Below are 20,879 nucleotides of genomic sequence, written 5' to 3' on the forward strand. Positions count from 1 at the left end.
TTCTTTAACCCTTAGAGACCCACGATAGACCTATATTTGTTTAGTGCATAATGCAACAATTTTTGTACCACAAAATCCCTCCAAGATACCAAGTTGATAGCGTACTCACACTTGGCATTCATACAGTGCCCAACCACGATTCTCGTCTAGTAGTTTGACCAGTGTGAGTGCATTCATTGCTCGGTTGAGATTTTTTCGCCCAAAAACTTCCCAGAATAGTAACGTTGAGACTTGTTGGTATCCATTGAACCCATTCTTATTAAGATATCTTGAGGTCAAAGGTCCAGGGACCCCTTTGAAAATGGACATGCCATCTTTTCCCTTGCCAAAACTGATCTGAAATTTGGAACCATATTTAGGTCACTTGTGATCACTCCCAATAATAACAAACTTGCTGTAATCAATGGACAAACACACCTGAGCGGGACTATAAATCCCTTTCAAATGAGACTTAACAATCCTGTCTATTTGTGAGGAATAAGTAGCATTACAGTGTAGAATGTCGTTGCGATGAGAAAAGATGAATGTCTGTAAGATTTAATAGAAAAATTTAAAATGGACAAACAGTTTAAGGTGCAGTATTTCTTTAAAGAACAGACCACCGAAAAAAAGGGGAACATGAATAACAGCAACAAAAAATGTAACAGCAGTCAAAAACATAATACAGAGACATAAGTATTATGCACATTTAGAATTAACAAAAAGAGGCCTAGCAGTTTCATATTGTACAAGCAGGTCAGTGATATGTCTCAGGCTAAGCCACTCTGTGATTTATAAACTCATGTTTAGTATTGCATTTGTGACACAATGGAGAGAGTTTCCTGGGGTTTAGTGAGTAGGAGAGTCTTCATGAGTGAGTTCAAACAGAAGTGAGAGGTAAAGGGCTGCACTTCCTATGTGTCATCATTAAAGACAGAAGACTTCGTAGTGCCTAATAATATAAACCAGAGAAGGTCCAAGATAATACGCGGTCCAGAAAACCTGTGCAGAAACAGCTGGACAGCAGCATCACTTCTCTCCAGATGTTGTTACTGCTGGAGTAATGCTTCTGTCAGCTCTGACTGTCACTTGAATGATCTTCCAGTAATTGAATTCACACTTGACCAGTTCTCTAACTTCACATCTCAGGGTTAAATATGATATTACAATCAGAACAGACAGAAGTTACTTGTGAATGAGGTGCCTTTCTGAAGAATGTCCTCCCTGTGTTTAAGGTATATATGTTTGGATGTAGCCATGCTGTGTGTTATCGTTTATTGTGTTATTATTGTATGCTTTGTTTGTAATCATGGCCCTGAGTCACATAAGATGAAAATAAAATGAAAAAACATACATTTTGATCAAATATTAATCATAAGTGCTCTTCCAAGTGCTCTTTGATGCCAGTCCTCTTCTTATCTTCAGCTGGAGCCTGTCAATACAAATTCATAAATGGACAAGTGGAATAACTGATTAGGTACTTATTACTTATTACTTTTCACATTATAAGAGTTTATATGAACATATAATAAATGTTTGAGGCCCGAAGATGTCAAGATAATTCACAAAAAAGATTCAGTTCAAATTCTGAAAGGTGTATTTCACTGTAGATGCAGTGGTAAAAAGTAGCTGATGGACGGATCTGATGCCTTCTTCTGCTATTTACTTCTGGTCTTACAGGTACAAATGTGTGTATGCAGTTCCATCTGCTTCCTGTAGTCACACTGGATCATTGACAGAGAAAAATCTTTCTTATGCAGAACAACTGTGTGAGTTATGAAACTATGACGTACCCACTGTGATCAGTCAGAGGCTGAAGTTTTGTCCGAAGGCGATTCTGAAGCTAGAAGCAAAAAATGAGGTGAAATGTAATTTTTAATTGTAATTGTAATTGTAATTTTCAGTAATGTAATTTGAAAGGATCAGTAAATATATGAGAGACAAGACATGATTGATTGATTACTGTTGTCCATACAGAAAATAATAGCAGGTTGATTTGACTCTAATTATAAAAAATATATTGCATTTTTCATAAAGGATAACTTACCGTTTGCAGGTCTGAATCCTGAATTACAGATGAGAGATGACATTATTAATGTTAATCAATAACCAAGACCAACTTTAACAGATTTGTGATTTGCATATAAAGGCATGAGATCAGCTCTGATACAGTAAATGCAGTTCATCTGTTGAGGACTTTTACTTTGTTCTTTTGGCAGTAAAATCACTGAAGCCAGCTCCCACTTTGATGCCGTCAGAGTAAATTTAATATTTTCATGCTTGAGTTGGAGCTGCATGTGAAATCCAACAGTAGTGGCGTTGACTGGGGTGGCCCAAGTGGGGGACTGACTTACGCACAGTGACATGAAGTATGTTCATGCACATTGACAATATCTGTCTCTGCTCATTTACTTTAAACCTTAGAGACCTGCAATAGACCCCCCCCCCCCACAGACACACACACACAAAATCCCTCCAAGATACCACATTAAGACATTAGACTAAGATATGTTTTCCTTATCCAAACTGCATAGAATTAGTATAACACAACATGTAGGTGTAAGGGGAGACTCCTGCATATCGATTGAACCCATTTTCATTGTGATATCTTGAGGTCAAAGGTCAAGGGACCCCTTTGAAAATGGCCATGCCAGTTATTCCCTCAAATTGAACCTAAATTGAACCTAAATTGAACGTTATTTAGTCTCTTCCTGAAAAGCTAGCATGCCGTGGTTGGTACCAATGGATTCCTTAGTTTGCCCAGTGGCATGTGTTCAACATGGTTTAAAATGTGGTCTGTCTCTCTTAAGGACAAGAAAGTACCGTATGTCGACCAAGATTGATAACCGATGGTCCCACAGGTCTTTAGTTTGGATTGCACTTGGGCCAATCAGATTTCAGGGGAAACATCCCTGCAGTGGAATCAAAATGTCTTCACTCACCATTATTGTTCCTCCTCATGATGAAGAGTCCAGTGATGCAGAGGGCCAGCAGCAACAGTCCTACAACAACTCCAATAACAGGACCAGCAGGAAACTGTGAGGGAGAAACTGGACCCACAACAGAACATTTGTCTGAACTACTGGATGGATAGAAATATTTAGTTTACAGTGACTTTGATGAGTACAGTGAATTCACCACTATAATGATGGCCGAAACAAACATCCAATTCCAACAATTCTGCTACATTTGAATTGACAAAAAATGTTTTTTGAATGAACTTTAAAGTTATGATCCAGTCTTACCCCAGTTGGTCCTGATCACATCTTTGTCCAGTTTGGTTATGATGTCGTCCTTCAGCCCAGAGAGCTGAAACACACAGTCGTACCTCCTCCAGTCTTCAGGTGCGACTGATGAAAGTTTCAGGTCAGCAGTCATCTGGAAGGATCCATCGTGGTTGGGGAGGATCTCTCCGAGGTCCACGTCCTCATGAAGCTCCTCTCCATCTTTCCTCCAGAACATCATGGCTCTGTCAGGGTGGAAACCTGTAGCGTGGCAGCTGACTGAAGAGGAGGGAGACTTCTGGAGGAGAGACACTGAGGGAGGGACTGCAAGGCAAGTTTATTTGTTTAGCACAATTCAACAACAAGGCAATTCAAAGTGCTTCACATAAAACATTAAAAGCATTGGGAGAGATAACACATAAAACATATACATTTAAAACACATAAAGGGTCATTTGAAACATATAAAAGATGGTTACAGTTACAGAAGTTAAGGTGCAGTTTACTGAAAAGCAGCGGCAAATAGAAAAGTCTTCAGTCTTGATTTAAAAGAACTGAGAGTTGCAGCAGATCTGCAGTTTTCTGGAAGTTTGTTCCAGATTTGTGGAGCCTAAAAACTGAACGCTGCCTCTCCATGTTTAGCAGACCTGTCCCATGTGTAGTCCTGACTCTGAGGACACAGAGCAGACCTGTCCCATGTGTAGTCCTGACTTTGGGGACAAAGAGCAGACCTGTGCCAGAGGATCTGAGAGGTCTGGATGGTTTGTAACTGAGCAGAAGATCTGAAATGTATTTTGGTCCTAGAACTGAGAGTTGCAGCAGACCGGCAGTTTTCTGGAAGTTTGTTCCAGATTTGTGGAGCCTTAAAACTGAACGCTGCCTCTCCATGTTTAGTCCTGACTCTGGGGACACAGAGCAGACCTGTCCCATGTTTAGTCCTGACTCTGGGGACACAGAGCAGACCTGTCCCATGTTTAGTCCTGACTCTGGGGACACAGAGCAGACCTGTCCCATGTTTAGTCCTGACTCTGGGGACACAAAGCAGACCTGTCCCATGTGTAGTCCTGACTCTGGGGACACAGAGCAGACCTGTCCCATGTTTAGTCCTGACTCTGGAGACACAGAGCAGACCTGACCCATGTTTAGTCCTGACTCTGGGGACACAGAGCAGACCTGTCCCATGTTTAGTCCTGACTCTGGGGACACAGAGCAGGCCTGTCCCATGTTTAGTCCTGACTCTGGGGACACAGAGCAGACCTGTCCCAGAGGATCTGAGAGGTCTGGATGGTTCGTAGCTAAGCAGAAGATCTGAAATGTGTTTTGGTCCTAATCCATTCAGTGCTTTGTAAACCAACAGAAGTATTTTGAAATCAATTCTTTGACAGACAGGAAGCCGGTGTAAAGATCTGATGACTGGAGTGATATGATCGACTTTTTTGGTCTTAGTAAGGACTCGAGCAGCAGCGTCCTGGATTAACTGCAGCTGTCTGATGGACTTGGGAGACCTGTAAAGACACTGTTACAGTAGTCGAGACTGCTGAAGATAAATGCATGGACACGTTTTTCTAAGTCCGGCTGACACATAAGTCCTTTAATCCTTGATATATTATTTAGGTGATAGTAGACTGACTTTGTAATTGTTGTAATGTGGCTGTTGAAGTTTAGCTCTGAGTCCATGATTACACCCAAGTTTCTGGTTTGGTTTGTGGTTTTTAGCATTACTGTTTGAAGTTGGATGCTGACTTTTAATCGTTCTTCCTTGGCTCCAAAAACAATATTTTTTTCTTAGTTTAATTGGAGAAAATTCTGCTCCATCCAATCGTTGATTTGCTCGATGCATCTGGTCAGTGCTTGTATTGGACTATAGTCGCCTGGTGATATAGTTATGTAGATTTGTGTGTCATCTGCATAGCTGTGGTAACATATGTTGTTGTTTTTCATGATCTGAGCCAGTGGCAGCATGTGCATATTAATCAGAAGAGGCCCCAGAATGGAGCCTTGGGGAACTTCATGTGTATTTTTTGCCCACTCAGATGTGTATTTACCTATAGACACAAAGTAGTCCCTGTCCTTCAAGTAGGATTCAAATGATTTTAATGCTGGGCCAGAAAGTCCCACACAGTTTTCCAGACGGTTTACCACCACAGCGAACAAAGGTAACAAAGGAGACTGACTGAAGTGATAATACAATGGAGGGAACTACATCAAGTGTTCTTACCTGTTCTCAGAGAGCTCTTGCCAAAATCCAAATACATCTTCAGCCACCCAGGACAAAGCTGAGTGAGGGAAATCTTAAGTGATTTTATTCTTGGTATGTCAGCATCCCATCTGTGTTTGGTGATGACAGCCTGTTGTTTTGGAGCGATCCACGTCTCCGTCTTCAGATCCAGTGCTATGAAGTCTTCTCCATCGTAACCGAACTGATTAAAACCGATTACCTCTTCTGTCTCATCGTCCCACTCACAGCCAGACAACTGCTGTAATACGTGAACACCTGAGAACAATAACAATGATGTACAGATGATATACCCAGTGGAAAGATTACCTTAAATGCACACTATGCAGGATTTTCCTAAGAAAATATGTTTTAGACGGGGCTGTGAATGTTCTCATTCGTCCAGGTCATCGTTATCCTCAAAGCAATTTCAGTCAAAAACAACTGGACTGGTTGTTTGTCTAGGAAGGTTGTTTGTCTAGTTTTCCTAGACAAACAACCAGTCCAGTTGTTTTTGACTGAAATTGCTTTGAGGATATGTTTTAGACTCATACAAACAATTGAGTTTGTTCTCGCTAACGCAACTCTCTTCATTCGCTTGACCACCACTGCAAACAATGAAACTGTTTCACACACAAAGTCACACCAGTGTTGGTCTCCCGTAGATTTATGATGCCGTTCACAAACTGCAACGTCATAGTTGAAGTGCAGCTGGGGACCTTTGTTGCTTTCTAACACCGTCACCCTCAGGTTTGGATGCAGTCCAAGAAAGTTTCAGAACATGTACCACTAAATATTAATATATGAAAAAAAAACCTGTGCTTTCTTGAAACTTGGTTGTTATTTGTGAGCCAGCTGCTACATTTGCTCTCAGACTACAAAAGTGCATGATGGGTAACGCCTGGCTGTAGCCTGGCTATGGCCAGGCTAATCTAAAAGTTCATTGTCTCAGATATTTGATCACAAACATTTTATTTTTTGTTAGTCGGACTTTATGAATGTTGAACGTTCACTTTTAGAGGGATTGTGAAGGCAAATTTAACATTGGGCTTCATAAATAAAAGTAACTTGACTTGACATGCAGGATATATTCCTGCATTTCCTCTTCCTGTGTATGTGTGTCATTTTGAGGATAGTGTGACTGTAATGGATGTTTTGAATTTCTTTATCTCAGGATGTGAATTCATTTGTGTCACACAGGCCCAGCAAGTCTAACCAGCGGCTGATTCTAGTAGTGGCCTGGCAGCTGTGACTGCTGATTATCATCCTGAGGCTGTGTAGAGGGTCACTTTACTTTATAAATATGAATCAGAACAGATTAGCAGGTAAAATGTGGACTATATCAAAGCACATACTTTACCTCCACTTTGGTTAAAGCGCTGATTCAAACTGTTAATCGTGGATTTTAACAAGTCAGGGCCAATCTCCAAACAGTGTCGACTGTACCACAAGAAGTGATAAGGATAATTTTCAAACACTTTTTTCATCCACTCCTGTTGTGTTTCAACCATCTTTTTCTCGATGTTGCAGGAACCCAGGAGAACTTCATCAAGCACTCCAACAGACACGTACTCTGGGAAGTTTGGGAGTCCAGAAGATGCAGTTTGGAAAAACTCCAGGGAGTGTTTCACTGCAGGACAAGGTTTATAAATGCAGTAAAAACATATACACATCATTTAATTTCTGATTCTGTGTGATTCTGTTCAGGTATTGAATCATCAGGTTGAGGTGAAAGTGAAAGTAATCTACAGGTGTGTCTTTGAGCTACGCAGCAACAAAATGTGGAACCAAGTGGAAAGTGAAGCAAAGATTTAAAGTGTTATCTTACCTGCTGATGAAAGGGGACAGAAGAGAAGTAACAGGAGTAACTTTTTCATCTTGTTTTGATAAAGACGTGCGGGTAAAGGGCAGAGCTGGATCAGCTGATTTGTCTTTTGTGCGTCCTCGAGGAGGAAGTGTTTCTGTTTTCATGAGTTGTGTGGATGACACACACGGGAAAGTTGGTAAACTTGTTTAACCCCTTTGATTAACACGGTTTCAGTACATTGTGTTAAAGGAAGACTATCACTTGACCATGACCTTGGGAACTTTTCACATCACCGGTGCTTCAGCAAATGTTACATTCAGTTGTTGAAGTTTTGCAGTTAAACTCTGTGATCGGCACAAGAAGAGAGTCCAGTAAATAGATGAAAATACATGAGGCCATAGTGACACCAGACTCATGTCAGCAATAATATACACAGGCCTAAGCTTTTTGGGCGTTGCATTTATTAATTATTTTACTGTAGCATACTGCACAAGCATCTAGAGACAGAGACAAACAGAGACAGACAACCATTCACACCTACGGGCAATTTTAGAGTCATCAATGAACTGAACACACTAGCATACACTAACTGTGGGAGGAACTTAATGCAGCACCTCTGAACAAAAGTATTAGAGATTCAATAATAACACACAGACAAAATTAAAATCAGAGGGGTGAGGAGGATCTTTGGCTCCAGTCTTGAAGGGCTGCTGTTTCATCTGGTCATCCTAATTAAACCAGTGAGATGATGATGTGTGATCAGATGTATTGAACATACAGCCACAGTTTCATTGCACTGATGACTGAAGAAAGTTTACAATCACATTTAACTTTACTGGAGTTATGCTTTCTGTTCTGATGCCAAATGAAAGACTAACTGTAGGCTGTAGGCATCACTTTCATTATTATTTATTTATTTTCCTGTCATAGACAAACCTACATCCTGTTGTCCTCCAGGATGCTCCAGCACTGCTGACTCTGGCAGTGATGAGTCAAAATACTAGATAAATCTCGCGATATCTTTTTAGTAGTCTTGTCTTCTTTATATCTTTATACATCCAAATTTCCAGTATTTATGATTGCACACGTTTATTTTGAGAAAAAGTAATTTTTTCATGAAAAACAAACAACAAAAACATTGTTTTTGATGAGGGAGCATTTGCAGAGGGAGTCACTCTGGAAGTGGGGAGCGTTCTCGCGAGATTTCCGTGAGTTTGCTTGAGTAAATGCCACGTCTTCCCAGCAGCATCAGCGGAGACAGAAATATCAGCAGTATAGTAGTTTCCTGCACACAGGACCTGAAGTTATCCAGCGACCCAGCCGGCAGGGACATCTGACACAGTCCGGGAAGAGTTAACGGCCTGTTTTCACGGTATGTCGCAGTTAGTGACGCGGCTTCTGCTGCAGCAACATGTTAGCAAGTTCCAGCTAACGTGAGCTAGCCGGCAGAGCTAGCATGCTTTTCTTTGCAACTTGTGGAAACCGGTGATCCGATGTCATTGTTTGATGACCGGAGCTTTTTACTGTTGACTGTGAGCTTAAAATGATCACTTCTCAAAGCTGACAGATTACAAGCTTTACATCCACGAGCGACCTGTGAAGCCGCTAGCAAACAAACACAATCTCAAAACAAAGCTAACTTTAAATCAAACTGAAATGGAGGATGTTAGTTACATGAGCACACACAGTCTGCACACCCCAGCAGGTAGCATTCACTGCTAATACTGTTCAAGTTATGCAGAGTTTAAACAGCTGACATCAGGGCGAGGCAGACAATGGATATATCTACTATCAGATTAATAACCTGTGTGAGGTCATTTGTTATTAAAATGAGTATTACCATGTGATGCTACTTTACACTTCTATCATACTTTATAACCACAATCTAGAAGCAACAGTGCACATTTTCCTCAACTAAATGTATTTGACAGCTGTGGTTATTTTGGAGAATCACAATATGAATACAAATATAAACAAACTATGATATACCCTGCTGTGTTTAAAGCTAAAGCAAATACAATTGTCCTAATTGTCTACCCTTAACCAGCTGCAGCATTACAGTGTTGCTCATATTAATGCATCAAAAATTCATTTTATTTCACAGCTGTAGTTCATTTTCCATGTTCCCCAGATTAATATCCTCTTCTTATGACACAGTATTCCTCCAGTGCATGTTCAAATCATCCTCCTAGAGTTTAAAGCTTACTGATGTACTCTTTCTGCGGCCTCTTTCTATTTCACTGTGTGACGGACTTTTCCATTGTCTTGACTCCAGGAGAGGAACTGAAAATCCAATCTCCTACAAATGAAATAAAATCCAAGCAGCATTTCCCCACAGTTCAGTTTCACACGGATCGTTTAATGGTTCAAAACAAGTCAATTCTGCAATAGCTTGTTGCACCATTTCAGGCCCTTGTGTGAACTCTATATACTATTCTGTTCACCAGCCCTTCACTGTTTGTTGTCCCACTCACAGCTGTGTTATGTAGCTACTGTAAAGGCGTAAAATAGTTGGTTTTATTCCTTATTATATGTTGTGTGCATATGGACAATCATATAGAATAGCTAGGGACAAAGTGATGTTTATATTTTATTTTTGCAACATTGCAAATTTTGTATAAATCTGCCATGAATAGAGGGAAGCTATTGGTTTATATGTGTGACCAATATAAGGCATGCCATAAGATAATTTTTCCTGGGTTATCTGGTGGAGTAGAAACAGGGCCACTGACTTTAATCATCAGACCTTCTGTGAGTTTTTATTTATCGTGTCTTCTCCACTTTTCTCTGTGTTAAAGGGATAATATGGGCCGTGTACGTCTGCTGGCTCTGACACTGGCCACATCTGCAATACTCCTGTTAGCCTCCCGTTCAACCACCGCCCATAGCCATTCCCATGGCGACCATGGTCACGCCCACTCCCACGGTCACCATGGCCACCAACACCACGGCCATTCCCACGGAGGACATGATGACCACGAAGAAGTGAAGATGTTCCACGGAGCGAGCAAGTGGAGCGCCGAGGCCAACCTCCCCCTACAGGAGGAGGAGCACCATGGGCACGATCATGATCACGGGCACGCTCATGATCATGATCACGGGCACGCTCATGCTCATGATCACGGGCACGCTCATGATCACGGGCACGCTCACGATTGCGGGCACGCACACTCTCATGATCACGGACATCAGGACGATGTCGTTCGGGTGCACAAGGAAGAGAGTGGACACGGAGGGGAGAGGGTGAAGAGGGAGGCAGAAGGAGAGAAGAGGGACATCGTGGAGCTCTGGACACAGGTGTGGTCATCATGGGTTATACTGGGAACAATGGGCTGACACTGTAATGATAGTGCTGTGATTATGTCAGTAGACTGTTTCACGCGCTGGTCCTCCCCTGGCACCGTAAGACTCTGTAGGAAGCAGCCCTCAGATTTGGCTGCATGGATGTTTGTCGTTGCCTCCCATTCAGTTACACAGTTCAAGTACAAACATGGAAACCTGCCTGAATAAATGTGGGTTTACGCTTGTTTAAGAAGAGCCACTATAATCAAACCGTCTTTTTACATTTAGAAAAGTTTTAATGGAATTGTTTGACATTTTGTAAATATGCTTCTTTGCCTTCGCTGAGCGTTAGATGAGTTAGAGTTAGTTAAATGATGCATCCAGCCAAGAAATGGTACCACAATTAATAATAATTACAATTTTGTTTGGATTAAATCAAGTTGATAAGTTGTTTTTTGTGTGTTCGGAGCAGCCAGGGTAGCCTTGTCCCTGTTTTCTGTTTTTATGCTAAACTGAGACTTTTTTTTTTCCTTACCCCAAAATTAACATTTAAAAGCCATAATTTGTCGTGTACTTTCATTATTGCAACCTGTTAAAAGTGTTTACAATTTAATATGTTTGAGCATAATTCTACTCGACTCTATTAGCAGGAGGTAAATAAGACTTTTACAGCCAAAAACGTATCCATCAGCCCCTCAGGAGCAGGCGCACCATGTTATCTAATTTATTGTCGTCATTAGAATAGAAATCATAATCTGACCAGATTTTTGCTTACATATCTAAGCTCCTCATACATGTTTTTTACTCCTGTTTTTCCCTCTTGTTGCAATTTGACACTAGTGAAAAGTAAACCTCGCTCCATCTCTGTCCGCAGGCTATCGGAGCAACCCTGCTGATCAGCGCTGCTCCTTTCCTCATCCTGTTTCTGATCCCAGTTCAGTCCAACAGTGACCAGCACCAGAACCTGCTCAAGGTGCTGCTCAGCTTCGCCTCAGGTGGACTTCTGGGTGACGCCTTCCTCCACCTCATACCACACGCTTTGGGTAGGTAGTCGATCCGACACAAACTCAACTGCTTTATATCCTCAATATGTGCTGAGTAAGGGAAAAAGCCCAAAAGAATCCCAACAGGGGAAAGTTTTGAAAAAGACCCAAATATACCCTATGAATATAACTATTCATTATTTCTCAGATATCACCATGGAAATGATGAGTTAATTACTTACATCAAGACAAACAAATAATGTCATTCATTCATTCATCTTCAACCACTTGTCCCTGTCGGGGTCCCGGGGGGGCTGGAGCCGATACCAGCTGACATCGGGCGTGAGGCGGGGTCCACCCTGGACAGGACGCCAGTCTATCACAGGACACATAGAGACGAACAGAGACAGACAACCATTCACACCTACGGGTGATTTAGAGTCATCAATGAACCGAACACACTAGCATACACTAACCGTGGGAGGAAACCAGAGAACCCGGAGTATTACAAGTAATTACGTATGTGCTAATTTTCATAAATACCATAACGGATCTAAACATTGCATATAGCAAAGTTGAATATTGCTGACGTATAACAGTAAAAGACTTAATGTTAAGGTCTGAATTAATAAATGGAGGCAGGAAGAAGTACTTACTCAGGACATATTGTGGATACAAAATCAGTTGAGTTTGCTTCTGTTGCAATTTGTTCAACCTTTTTATATAAAATGACTGGATAAATATGCTTGATTATTAAATCATCGTTTATTATTGGACACTATGGAAGAAAAAACACGTCCTGCACATAAAAACACATCAGCCTACTTTCGATTGAAAGTAGAGGGTTCAGCACATCCAGGTAACTCCTGCATATCCCCACAGGATTCAGGAAGTAAACAGGAAGTAAACAGGAACACGTGAACTCCTCCAGCCCAGTTCAAACTGCTTTGGTCCAGCTTACTAACAGCAACTCCCTGGTCATTTTGTAGATATCAGGAATGCTCCACGCTGCAGATTGAAGGTGCTTTTTGCCTAATGTAAGGCTGGAATATCAAGTTCCTGTGACATTTTTACAGCTTCTTAACTTTTCTTCAAGTGAGTGACGACTCCGTCCGACCCACAAAACAAACCAGCGTAAAATATTTATATATATATGTTCCCGGTTCATCAGTTACCCTTTTGTTTTTTCACAGCTCATATTCACTTTGCTCTTTGCTCTCATAGCTCACTTTCACTTTTGTCTGGAGACTCAACAGCAGAGTTCGATTCCCAACCATGAAAAATAACGTCAGCTCTTCTGTAAACTTTAACAGATACAAACAAATATTTTCTAATCAACTACGGACAACAACGACCAAGTACTCCTCCTTGAAAACACAGACACAGGAGCAGGATCCTCGGTTTTGTCTGTTTGAGTCTAATGTCCGTCTCGTCTTGTGCACAGAGCCCCACTCTCACCACGGAGAAGAGGATCATGGACACTCCCATGCAAGTGAAGAGTCGCATGACCACGGACACTCCCACGGTACACAGCAATATCCTTTTCTCTTAGTTTATCTGTCGTCAGTTGGTGCTTATGTCATTGAGGTCCATAGATTAGGTGCAAAAATCAACCAAAGCTATTTCTAAATAAGATGTATTTTATATATGGTGACATCTGTGCAGCTGTGGACTGTAACCAGCAGCAATCATAGTGTTTATTGTCCACAGGTCGGTTAAAAGTATCATAAATCACAGAACATGTGCTGAATATTTCATTTGGTATGAAAGAGTTTTTGGAAGTACATGTATTTAAAGTTAAAACACTTTCAAAAAGACTTCTGTAAACTTGATTTTATTTCATTTATTATTCATGAATCCAGTTTCCTGATTAACTGCTGCATTGCTTAAAAAATGCATTGTGTTTTGACTGTGAGGGTCCTAAATATTGAAACTCCTCTGCTGCTTTAGGCTGTTCATCATTGATGTAAACAGTCGGAAAATGATGCCGAAAGGTGTTGTGACACTAGTAGATGTATGAAACTCGGTTCCAACCTGTGCTTCCTGTCCTCTACCTGCACAGGAGCTGCCCACGGTCACATGATGTCGGTGGGGCTGTGGGTTCTCGGTGGGATCATCGCCTTCCTGGTTGTAGAGAAGTTTGTGCGAGCACTGAAGGGAGGGCACGGCCACGGACATTCCCACGGCCACTCACATGGTAAGCTGGTGGAAACTTCTCATTCATTCATTCATTCATCTTCAACTGCTTGTCCCTATCGGGGTTGTGGGGGGCTGGAGCTGATCCCAGCTAAATGATTCTGCTTGCCTCTGAATTGATGCAGTTTCAGCGGTGTGTTATTTTTTTAAGTTCAGTATCTCAGCAGAAGGGGCTAAAGTCGGCCTCTGGAGCCACTGCTCGTAATCTCAGTAGCTGATGTGCAGGCGGGCCTAATCTGAACTCTCTGTAACTTTTTCAGACGCTCCCAAAGAAAAGGACAGCGACGATGAAGAAGAAAAGAAGGAGAAGAAGAAAGAGGAGAAAGGAAGCAAAGACGTCAAGGTGCCAAAGAAAGAGGAGACGAAGAGCACAGGTGAACAATGTGTTGGTTTTTTAGAGATTTCCCTCTGAACAAAGTAAATGAACTGAGCTCCCTCTGCTGGTGAACTACTGAACTGCAGCGTGGGGACAACTGGAAATCACACGGGTGTTTGACACTGAACATTTATATTTGTAGTTATTAAAATGCCAAATTTAAGCAGCTCTGCTCATTGTTGTATTTATAAAATCAAATCAGCTTGTGTTATAATATCTAACAGGTCAAATTAAATGTAGATGTTTATATTAAAAATGTAGATGAAAAGAAGAGTTTTTAGACCTCTAAGTTAGATTTAACTAAAGTTTCCTTTGAAATAAGCAAATGTAAAAGTAAAAATGTTGCCTAGACGACGATAATAACTCTCTTGGTTTGCAGATCATCAAATCAGTTCTTACTTCACAAAGAAATAATCAGTATTAAAACTCAGATATTGTTGCTAATGTTAAAACAAACTTCCTACTCTGGATGCACTGAACATACCCCAGTATTGTCTTCTTTATAATGACTTTACTGGTTCAGTGTTTACCCTGGAAAATACACAGAAATGTTACTTTCATGCAGTTTTCATGCTCCTCCACTGATCACTGGTGTGTTTTGTAAATGTAAAGCGTGTTTTAGTGTAAATGACATTAAATTGAGCCCCTGAAACTACAAACAGCACAAATGAGAGCCTTTAAATGACATATTTAAACTTGAAAAGGATCCTTTCCAAACCCTGGACGTGACTGCACATAAAAATATACATTTAGCTGCTCCTGCTGATCAAGCTGGTGCTGTAAGCAGTGACGAGAATCAGGGTCTTTACAGGTGTTTTAATGTGAAATGATCCTGATTAAAATGCATACAGTAATCACCACCATGTGCCAGCATGAGCACTACTGCTGTCATCAGTGTGTGATCGAGACGGAAATGGAAAATAAACGTAGAGTCAGGATATTGGTCTGAACTTGTGTCTATGAAGAAGAATGCAAAAGGAGGAGGAGCTGCACGGTGCAGATGTTGGCTCTGATGTGTGAAACTGTCACCTGTAATTAACCTGACACGCTTCATCACGAGCCATGAGGAGTTACGTCTGTCAGCACATGACCGACTGGTGCATGATCTGACTATTCATGAGGAAAGTGTTCTTGTGCTTTAGGCTTCAGGCACCGTTGTGAGCAGACAGATCCTTTACCACTAAAATGCTGCCTGAGCCCGTGTCCTGTCACATTAGCTCCAACCTTATTCATCCTCTGTTCTCTCCACTGACTCAGACATCAAGGTGTCCGGTTACCTCAACCTGGCAGCCGACTTCACACATAACTTTACGGACGGCCTGGCGATCGGAGCGTCGTTCCTGGTTGGTCCAGCGGTTGGCGCCGTCACCACCATCACGATCCTGCTGCACGAAGTCCCACATGAGATCGGGGACTTTGCCATCCTCGTCCAGTCGGGCTGCACCAAAAAAAAGGTAGCTGACTACTCAAGCTTTAGTTTATTAGAGTCAAATATGAGAGTAAAGATGGTTTTTGTAGTCTCAGTTAAATATATTGACTTTGCTCTGTGAAATATCTGAAATAGAGCTCGACCAATATTCTCAATTTTTGAGCTGGAATGAAAATTAGACATATTCTATTAGCCTTGTGCACAGATATGACTCTATGACTTTATTATATTTATATATATATAATATTTAACATTATACATTACACATTTTATGTATGACATTATTAACATATTCTAGAAACGGGCACTGAGAAAATAAAGAGTATAAATAAAATAAATTGCTAAATAAACATCATGTTCAGAATCAGTCCATTGCTGAGCATTTCATTAAATATAAATAATAATACAAATCAAATAAAAAGCTATATAACAGCTATACTATCATCTTAAGTATGCATTATATATATATATATATATATATATATATATATATATATTCATATATATATTCTGTAATAGGGTTTTCATATCAGGGCATATTGGGAAACATGCTGATGCCAAATATACAGATTCAGCGGTCTGCTACTATAAAACACCTGCTGTTCAGGATTGTGGTCTGATTGGTAACTATAGCGTACAACTGTCCCATCCCCCTGTTTTGTAACATGTTTTTTCATTCATTCATTCATTCATCTTCAACCGCTTATCCCGGGGTCGCGGGGGTGCTGGAGCCGATCCCAGCTGACATCGGGCGTAAGGCGGGGTACACCCTGGACAGGACGCCTATCTATCACAGGACACAGAGAGACGAACAGAGACAGACAACCATTCACACCTACGGGCAATTTTAGACTCATCAATTAACCTAACACATGCATGTCTTTGGACTGTGGGAGGAAACCGGAGTACCCGGCCTTTGGACTGCCGGAGTACCCGTAGAAAACCCATGCAAACTCCGCACAGAAAGGCCGAGGTCGGGATGCGAACCTGTGACCTTTTTGCTGTGAGGCGACAGTGCTAACCACTACACCACTGTGTAGCGTAACATGTTTATGTTTATGTTTAAAAAGAAAATCCCAACACAGTTCACATTTGAGTGTCAAAACATGCTGAATGGCAGCAAATTGGAGGATTGTGAAGCCCCTTAAACTAAATTAGGCCGTAAATACAAGTTTTATTTATTTGCAAAGAAATGTTTAATTTAAAATGTACAATTGTGTGAAAGATAAAGAAAGAAATGTCATTTTTCCTTCTGAAATATTGACGTTACACCTTCAGTAACCCTCCTCTGCTCCCATCAGGCCATGTGTCTACAGCTGCTGACGGCCCTGGGAGCTCTGGCCGGCACAGCTTGCTCCCTATTGGCTGAGGGCGTGGGTGCCGCGGCGACAGCGTGGATCCTGCCGTTTACGGCCGGCGGGTTCGTTTACATCGCCACAGTCACCGTGCTCCCGGAGCTGCTGGCGGGCCGCTCCAGTTTCGGCCAGTCTCTAATGGAGATCCTGGCCCTGCTGTTTGGCGTCGGTATGATGGTGCTGATCGCTGAGTACGAGTGAGACGCGGCACAGTGGACAGAGAGGGGAAAGGTCATGAACGGGTGGAAAAGATGCTGGTTTTAAGTACGTCAAGTGGATTATTATGTCAGTTTGTATTTGTTTTGGGGACAAACACCACCTTCTGATGGCGAACGGATGATTTTTGTCGTCTTGTGTTTGTTTTTTTAGCAGTTCACGGTCACGTCCCCGTTTGTGTTGATGTTTCTTTTTCGGCTTCTTAAGAAAAACTGTTCAGCGGGGGAGAGACTGAGAGCTGGAAAGAAACGTTTTCTGAGGACTGCTGTTGTTCACTGAGAGGCCTCCATCAAGACAGGAAGTACAATCCTTCTGAATTCAATCACGGCTTTCACCGCACACTGCAGCCTAAACTGACGGCTGGTTTCCTCCACAAAGTGGCCTCAAGTAGACTCGTCTTTCAGCCGTAACTCCACATTTTCTATCAATCTGCAGGCGTTTTTGTTCCGTTAAGTCCTTTAAAACAATGACGTCAGTGAAAGAGCAGAGGAAGCAGCGGTCCGGCTCGCTTATACGTGTTTAATGTTGAATGTTAATATTTTTACATTCCACAAAATAAAAGTTAACGTGGCTTCTACAGATGTACTCATTAAACTGTTTGTGAAAGAAGAAGTTGTTTGTACTGACGGGTGATAGCTGTGATGAAGGTTCATCTTTTTCTGTCGCTGTGGTTGAAACGACGTCATTCTGTCTGCTATTAACAGAGCTGACCACAGGAGGGAGTCAAAGGTCAGTCAGTGGGTGTGTGATCTTTTGTTTTTGAAGGAGCGGCAGCAGTTCCTGAGGATCTCATGATGGATGGATTACACAAAGTGCAGCGGTGTGAAAACGTTCCACCTGATACCTGCCGCGTGTCAAACCCACGCAGAGTCCTGTTTCTCTGCTATTGTCAGCTTTAACCGCACACTTCCTGCAACTCCCTGCAATTTCCTGCAACTCCCTACTTGGTTTAAAAAGAATCATTCAAGGTCAAAGTTTTTAATGTTTTACAGAACCGGGTCTAAGGATAGAGGCTGTCTATGGTCTTGTAGGGGCTTTGCCATGCTTGTCCAGTCTGGCTGCACCAAAAAACAGGCAGCTGACTACTCAAGCTTTAGTTTATTAGAGTCAAATATAAAAATAAAGAATCTTACTCTACCCCCGGTAATCAAATATGAATATGTGCTTTGTGAAATATCCACTCTGCACTCTGGTCATCCCCTTCACTATAAAACAGAACTCGGCCAACATGGAGACTTTTGAGATGCATAAAATTTTTGAGTTGGAATGAAAATAGACATTTTCTATGTGCTTTGTGCACTGAGATTACTCTAAGTTTATTAAAGGATATCTAACATTATACATTGCACATGTATAACTATTACATTTTTTTTTACCAATTCTAGAAATACCACTGTAAGAAATAAAGAGTAAAAATGGAATAAATAGCTAAATAAACCTGTTCATTGTCAGTCAACTGACCATTGAATTAAATATGATTATAAGAAAATATGCTCCACCATCTCTCCTGCACATAGGAGGAAGGCCTGCTTGTAGTCTTTATGCATCTTTTTGTGGTTTTGTGTCTCTTTGGGGTCATTTTGTGTCTCTTCGTTGTGGTGTTGGCTAAGAGCAACGTGAAAGGTCTTTGGAGGAGACTGGGGATGTTTGTAACACGGGGAAGTTGTAAACACTTTGGTTCATGACTGGAAGAGTCTGGTTTAGCACTAACAACGTGAAAAATGTTCAAACCTACCCCAAGAAAAATTATATTTGTATTCATAGTACTCTTTTAATTTCCTTGTGCCTCTGTAGACTACACCGTTGCCACCATAAAGATGCAACTGTTGTGGTTGTTTTAAACAGCTTTTAAAACTTTTTGAACGTCACAACCTCCGCAAAATAAATCGTTTTACTACGTAAGGAAGGGCCCACACACACACACTCACACACACACACACACGCGCACACACACACACACACACACACACACACACACACACACACACACACACACACACACACACACACACACACACACACTTCAGCCCAGTTCACGTCGATCCCCTTTAAAGAAAGCATCACATGTTTTCAGGAGCTAGTGATGCACGTCTTCGTGTCCTCTCTCTATTCCTGCAAAGCTAAAATAAACACTATAATTAGGGATCTCCTGCCGCCTGGATGGATGGCTCATTAATTCAGACGTCACAGATCAGAGGCTTCCCCGCTGAACGCTTCTCATGAGTGACCACAACAGGAATATAATGTCACAGTTCTGACTGCCTGCTCATTATTAAGGGATTAAGGGGAAACTCAAAGCAGTTTAATGAACTAGTGGAGTGGCAGTATGATACTGTAAAGATACTTTTCTAATCCTCTCATTTAGCAAAGTTGCTCATTAATCCATTAATCACTCACAGCCGATGACACAGGATGAACCCTGGTCTATAGTTGAATGGTTGTGTTTTCCTTAGATCAGAGCGGTCCGCTGAGGTTGCATGGCGTATTATTAACGTACACCGTACTTACACACTTCCATGGACAATTTTCAGATTTGTTAAATAAAGAAACAGACACACACACACACACACGAAGAAATGAACAGAATAGAAGAAAAAGGAGGCACTTCGATGCTGCTTTATTTATTCTTATCATGTATTATGTATGTGTATGTAGGTATTGGCTTATTTGTCATTGACTTCCAACATGACCCATAGCAGCACATTGTGTATCAGCCAGCTATTGTTGAGGGTAGGATTTCGGGTGATGCACTAAAACTAGGTCAGGGTGCGATTTTGGCTTGTGTGAATAAAGTGTTTGGCTTGTGTTTTTGGATGGGAAAGCGACTTTAGCTATGCTTTGTTGAGAAACCATCAAGTGAGACCTCGAAACCATTTTTCTACACCGTCATGCTTCATGTGCCTGTGCATCAGACAGACAAGAGTCCCCGTAACCAAGAGTTTTGCCATAACCAAAAAGGTCATATTCTCAAAGGGTTCGTGTGATATCTTCTGTTTAACGCCGGGGCTTTGGTGACCCTGAACGTCACGTAGAATAAGGACACGAACACCGGTCCCCCGGGTGAAAGTCCTGGAATTTAGGACCCGTCACATCACCTGATTTACTTCCTTTCCTAACTCTGGATGTCATTTCTAATGTATGACATATGAATTACAGTGTGTTACTCGTTAAGTAAGATGTTACAAAGTGCTTTGGTTCCACAAACACCTTCAAAAACTGGCATCAATGATGACCTCCTGAAACTGCAGGAACACTGTTCGATGCAGCAGTTATGGTTTTGCTCCCTTGTATCCTTCAGGTGTGGTTTTTAAGTGAGGAAAACAAAGCACTCAAATATGATGTGAGACTTGAAATGATGGGTTATTTACATGCATTAGTCACGCGTCTGATTCACAGCATAAAGGCTTGATTTAAATAAGCGACTCATAAAAGTTACAATCACAAAGATCCCTTCATCCTCTTTGGCGAGCCCTATGGCGATGAGTGGGACTTGCAGGTGTGTGTTTGGATCTCACTTCCCAGAGATCCAAACAGCGTCGCCTGTGTGACGTTTACTCGTAACACTAGCAGAGACCAAAAAGACACCCTCTAAAACAGTACGCTGCTTCAGACATTAGTGAGTTGAAGGTTGAGTCTTATGGAAAACGGTCACTAACTGAGCGCCGCTTGTGATTTGTCCCGGGAATGTCTCCACATACACCCAGGTCATAATACGGCAAATGCAACAGCTTTCATTGGTGAGCCATGTACTCAATCACCAGTGTGTTTGCTCATTCAGCTGCAGATGGTGACCAAACAGACATGTTTTAAAGAGATCT

The 20,879-nt window shown here is 41.6% G+C and overlaps 2 protein-coding genes across 2 annotated transcripts; one reads left to right on the plus strand and one right to left on the minus strand.

The window, feature by feature from the left end:
• Window positions 1-521: 521 nt before the first annotated feature.
• Window positions 522-7,377, minus strand: LOC310955833 (major histocompatibility complex class I-related gene protein-like). Its single transcript, XM_083925891.1, has 8 exons — window positions 7,246-7,377; window positions 6,778-7,047; window positions 5,421-5,696; window positions 3,225-3,527; window positions 2,922-3,029; window positions 2,027-2,044; window positions 1,773-1,822; window positions 522-1,411 (listed from the first exon to the last, which is right to left on the minus strand). The coding sequence occupies exons 1-7, from the start codon at window positions 7,292-7,294 to the stop codon at window positions 1,782-1,784; spliced, it is 1,065 nt and encodes a 354-aa protein (XP_083782017.1). The 5' UTR covers window positions 7,295-7,377; the 3' UTR covers window positions 522-1,411; window positions 1,773-1,781.
• A 1,063-nt stretch (window positions 7,378-8,440) lies between these two features.
• On the plus strand, window positions 8,441-17,659 carry slc39a7 (solute carrier family 39 member 7). Its single transcript, XM_083925139.1, has 8 exons — window positions 8,441-8,596; window positions 10,023-10,521; window positions 11,381-11,549; window positions 12,934-13,014; window positions 13,552-13,686; window positions 13,946-14,059; window positions 15,319-15,515; window positions 16,792-17,659. Exons 2-8 carry the CDS (start codon window positions 10,030-10,032, stop codon window positions 17,044-17,046), a joined length of 1,443 nt encoding a protein of 480 aa, XP_083781265.1. The 5' UTR covers window positions 8,441-8,596; window positions 10,023-10,029; the 3' UTR covers window positions 17,047-17,659.
• The last annotated feature ends 3,220 nt before the right edge of the window (window positions 17,660-20,879 follow it).

Source organism: Echiichthys vipera (assembly GCF_963691815.1).
Source record: "Echiichthys vipera genome assembly, chromosome: 13".
NCBI lineage: Eukaryota > Metazoa > Chordata > Actinopteri > Perciformes > Trachinidae > Echiichthys > Echiichthys vipera.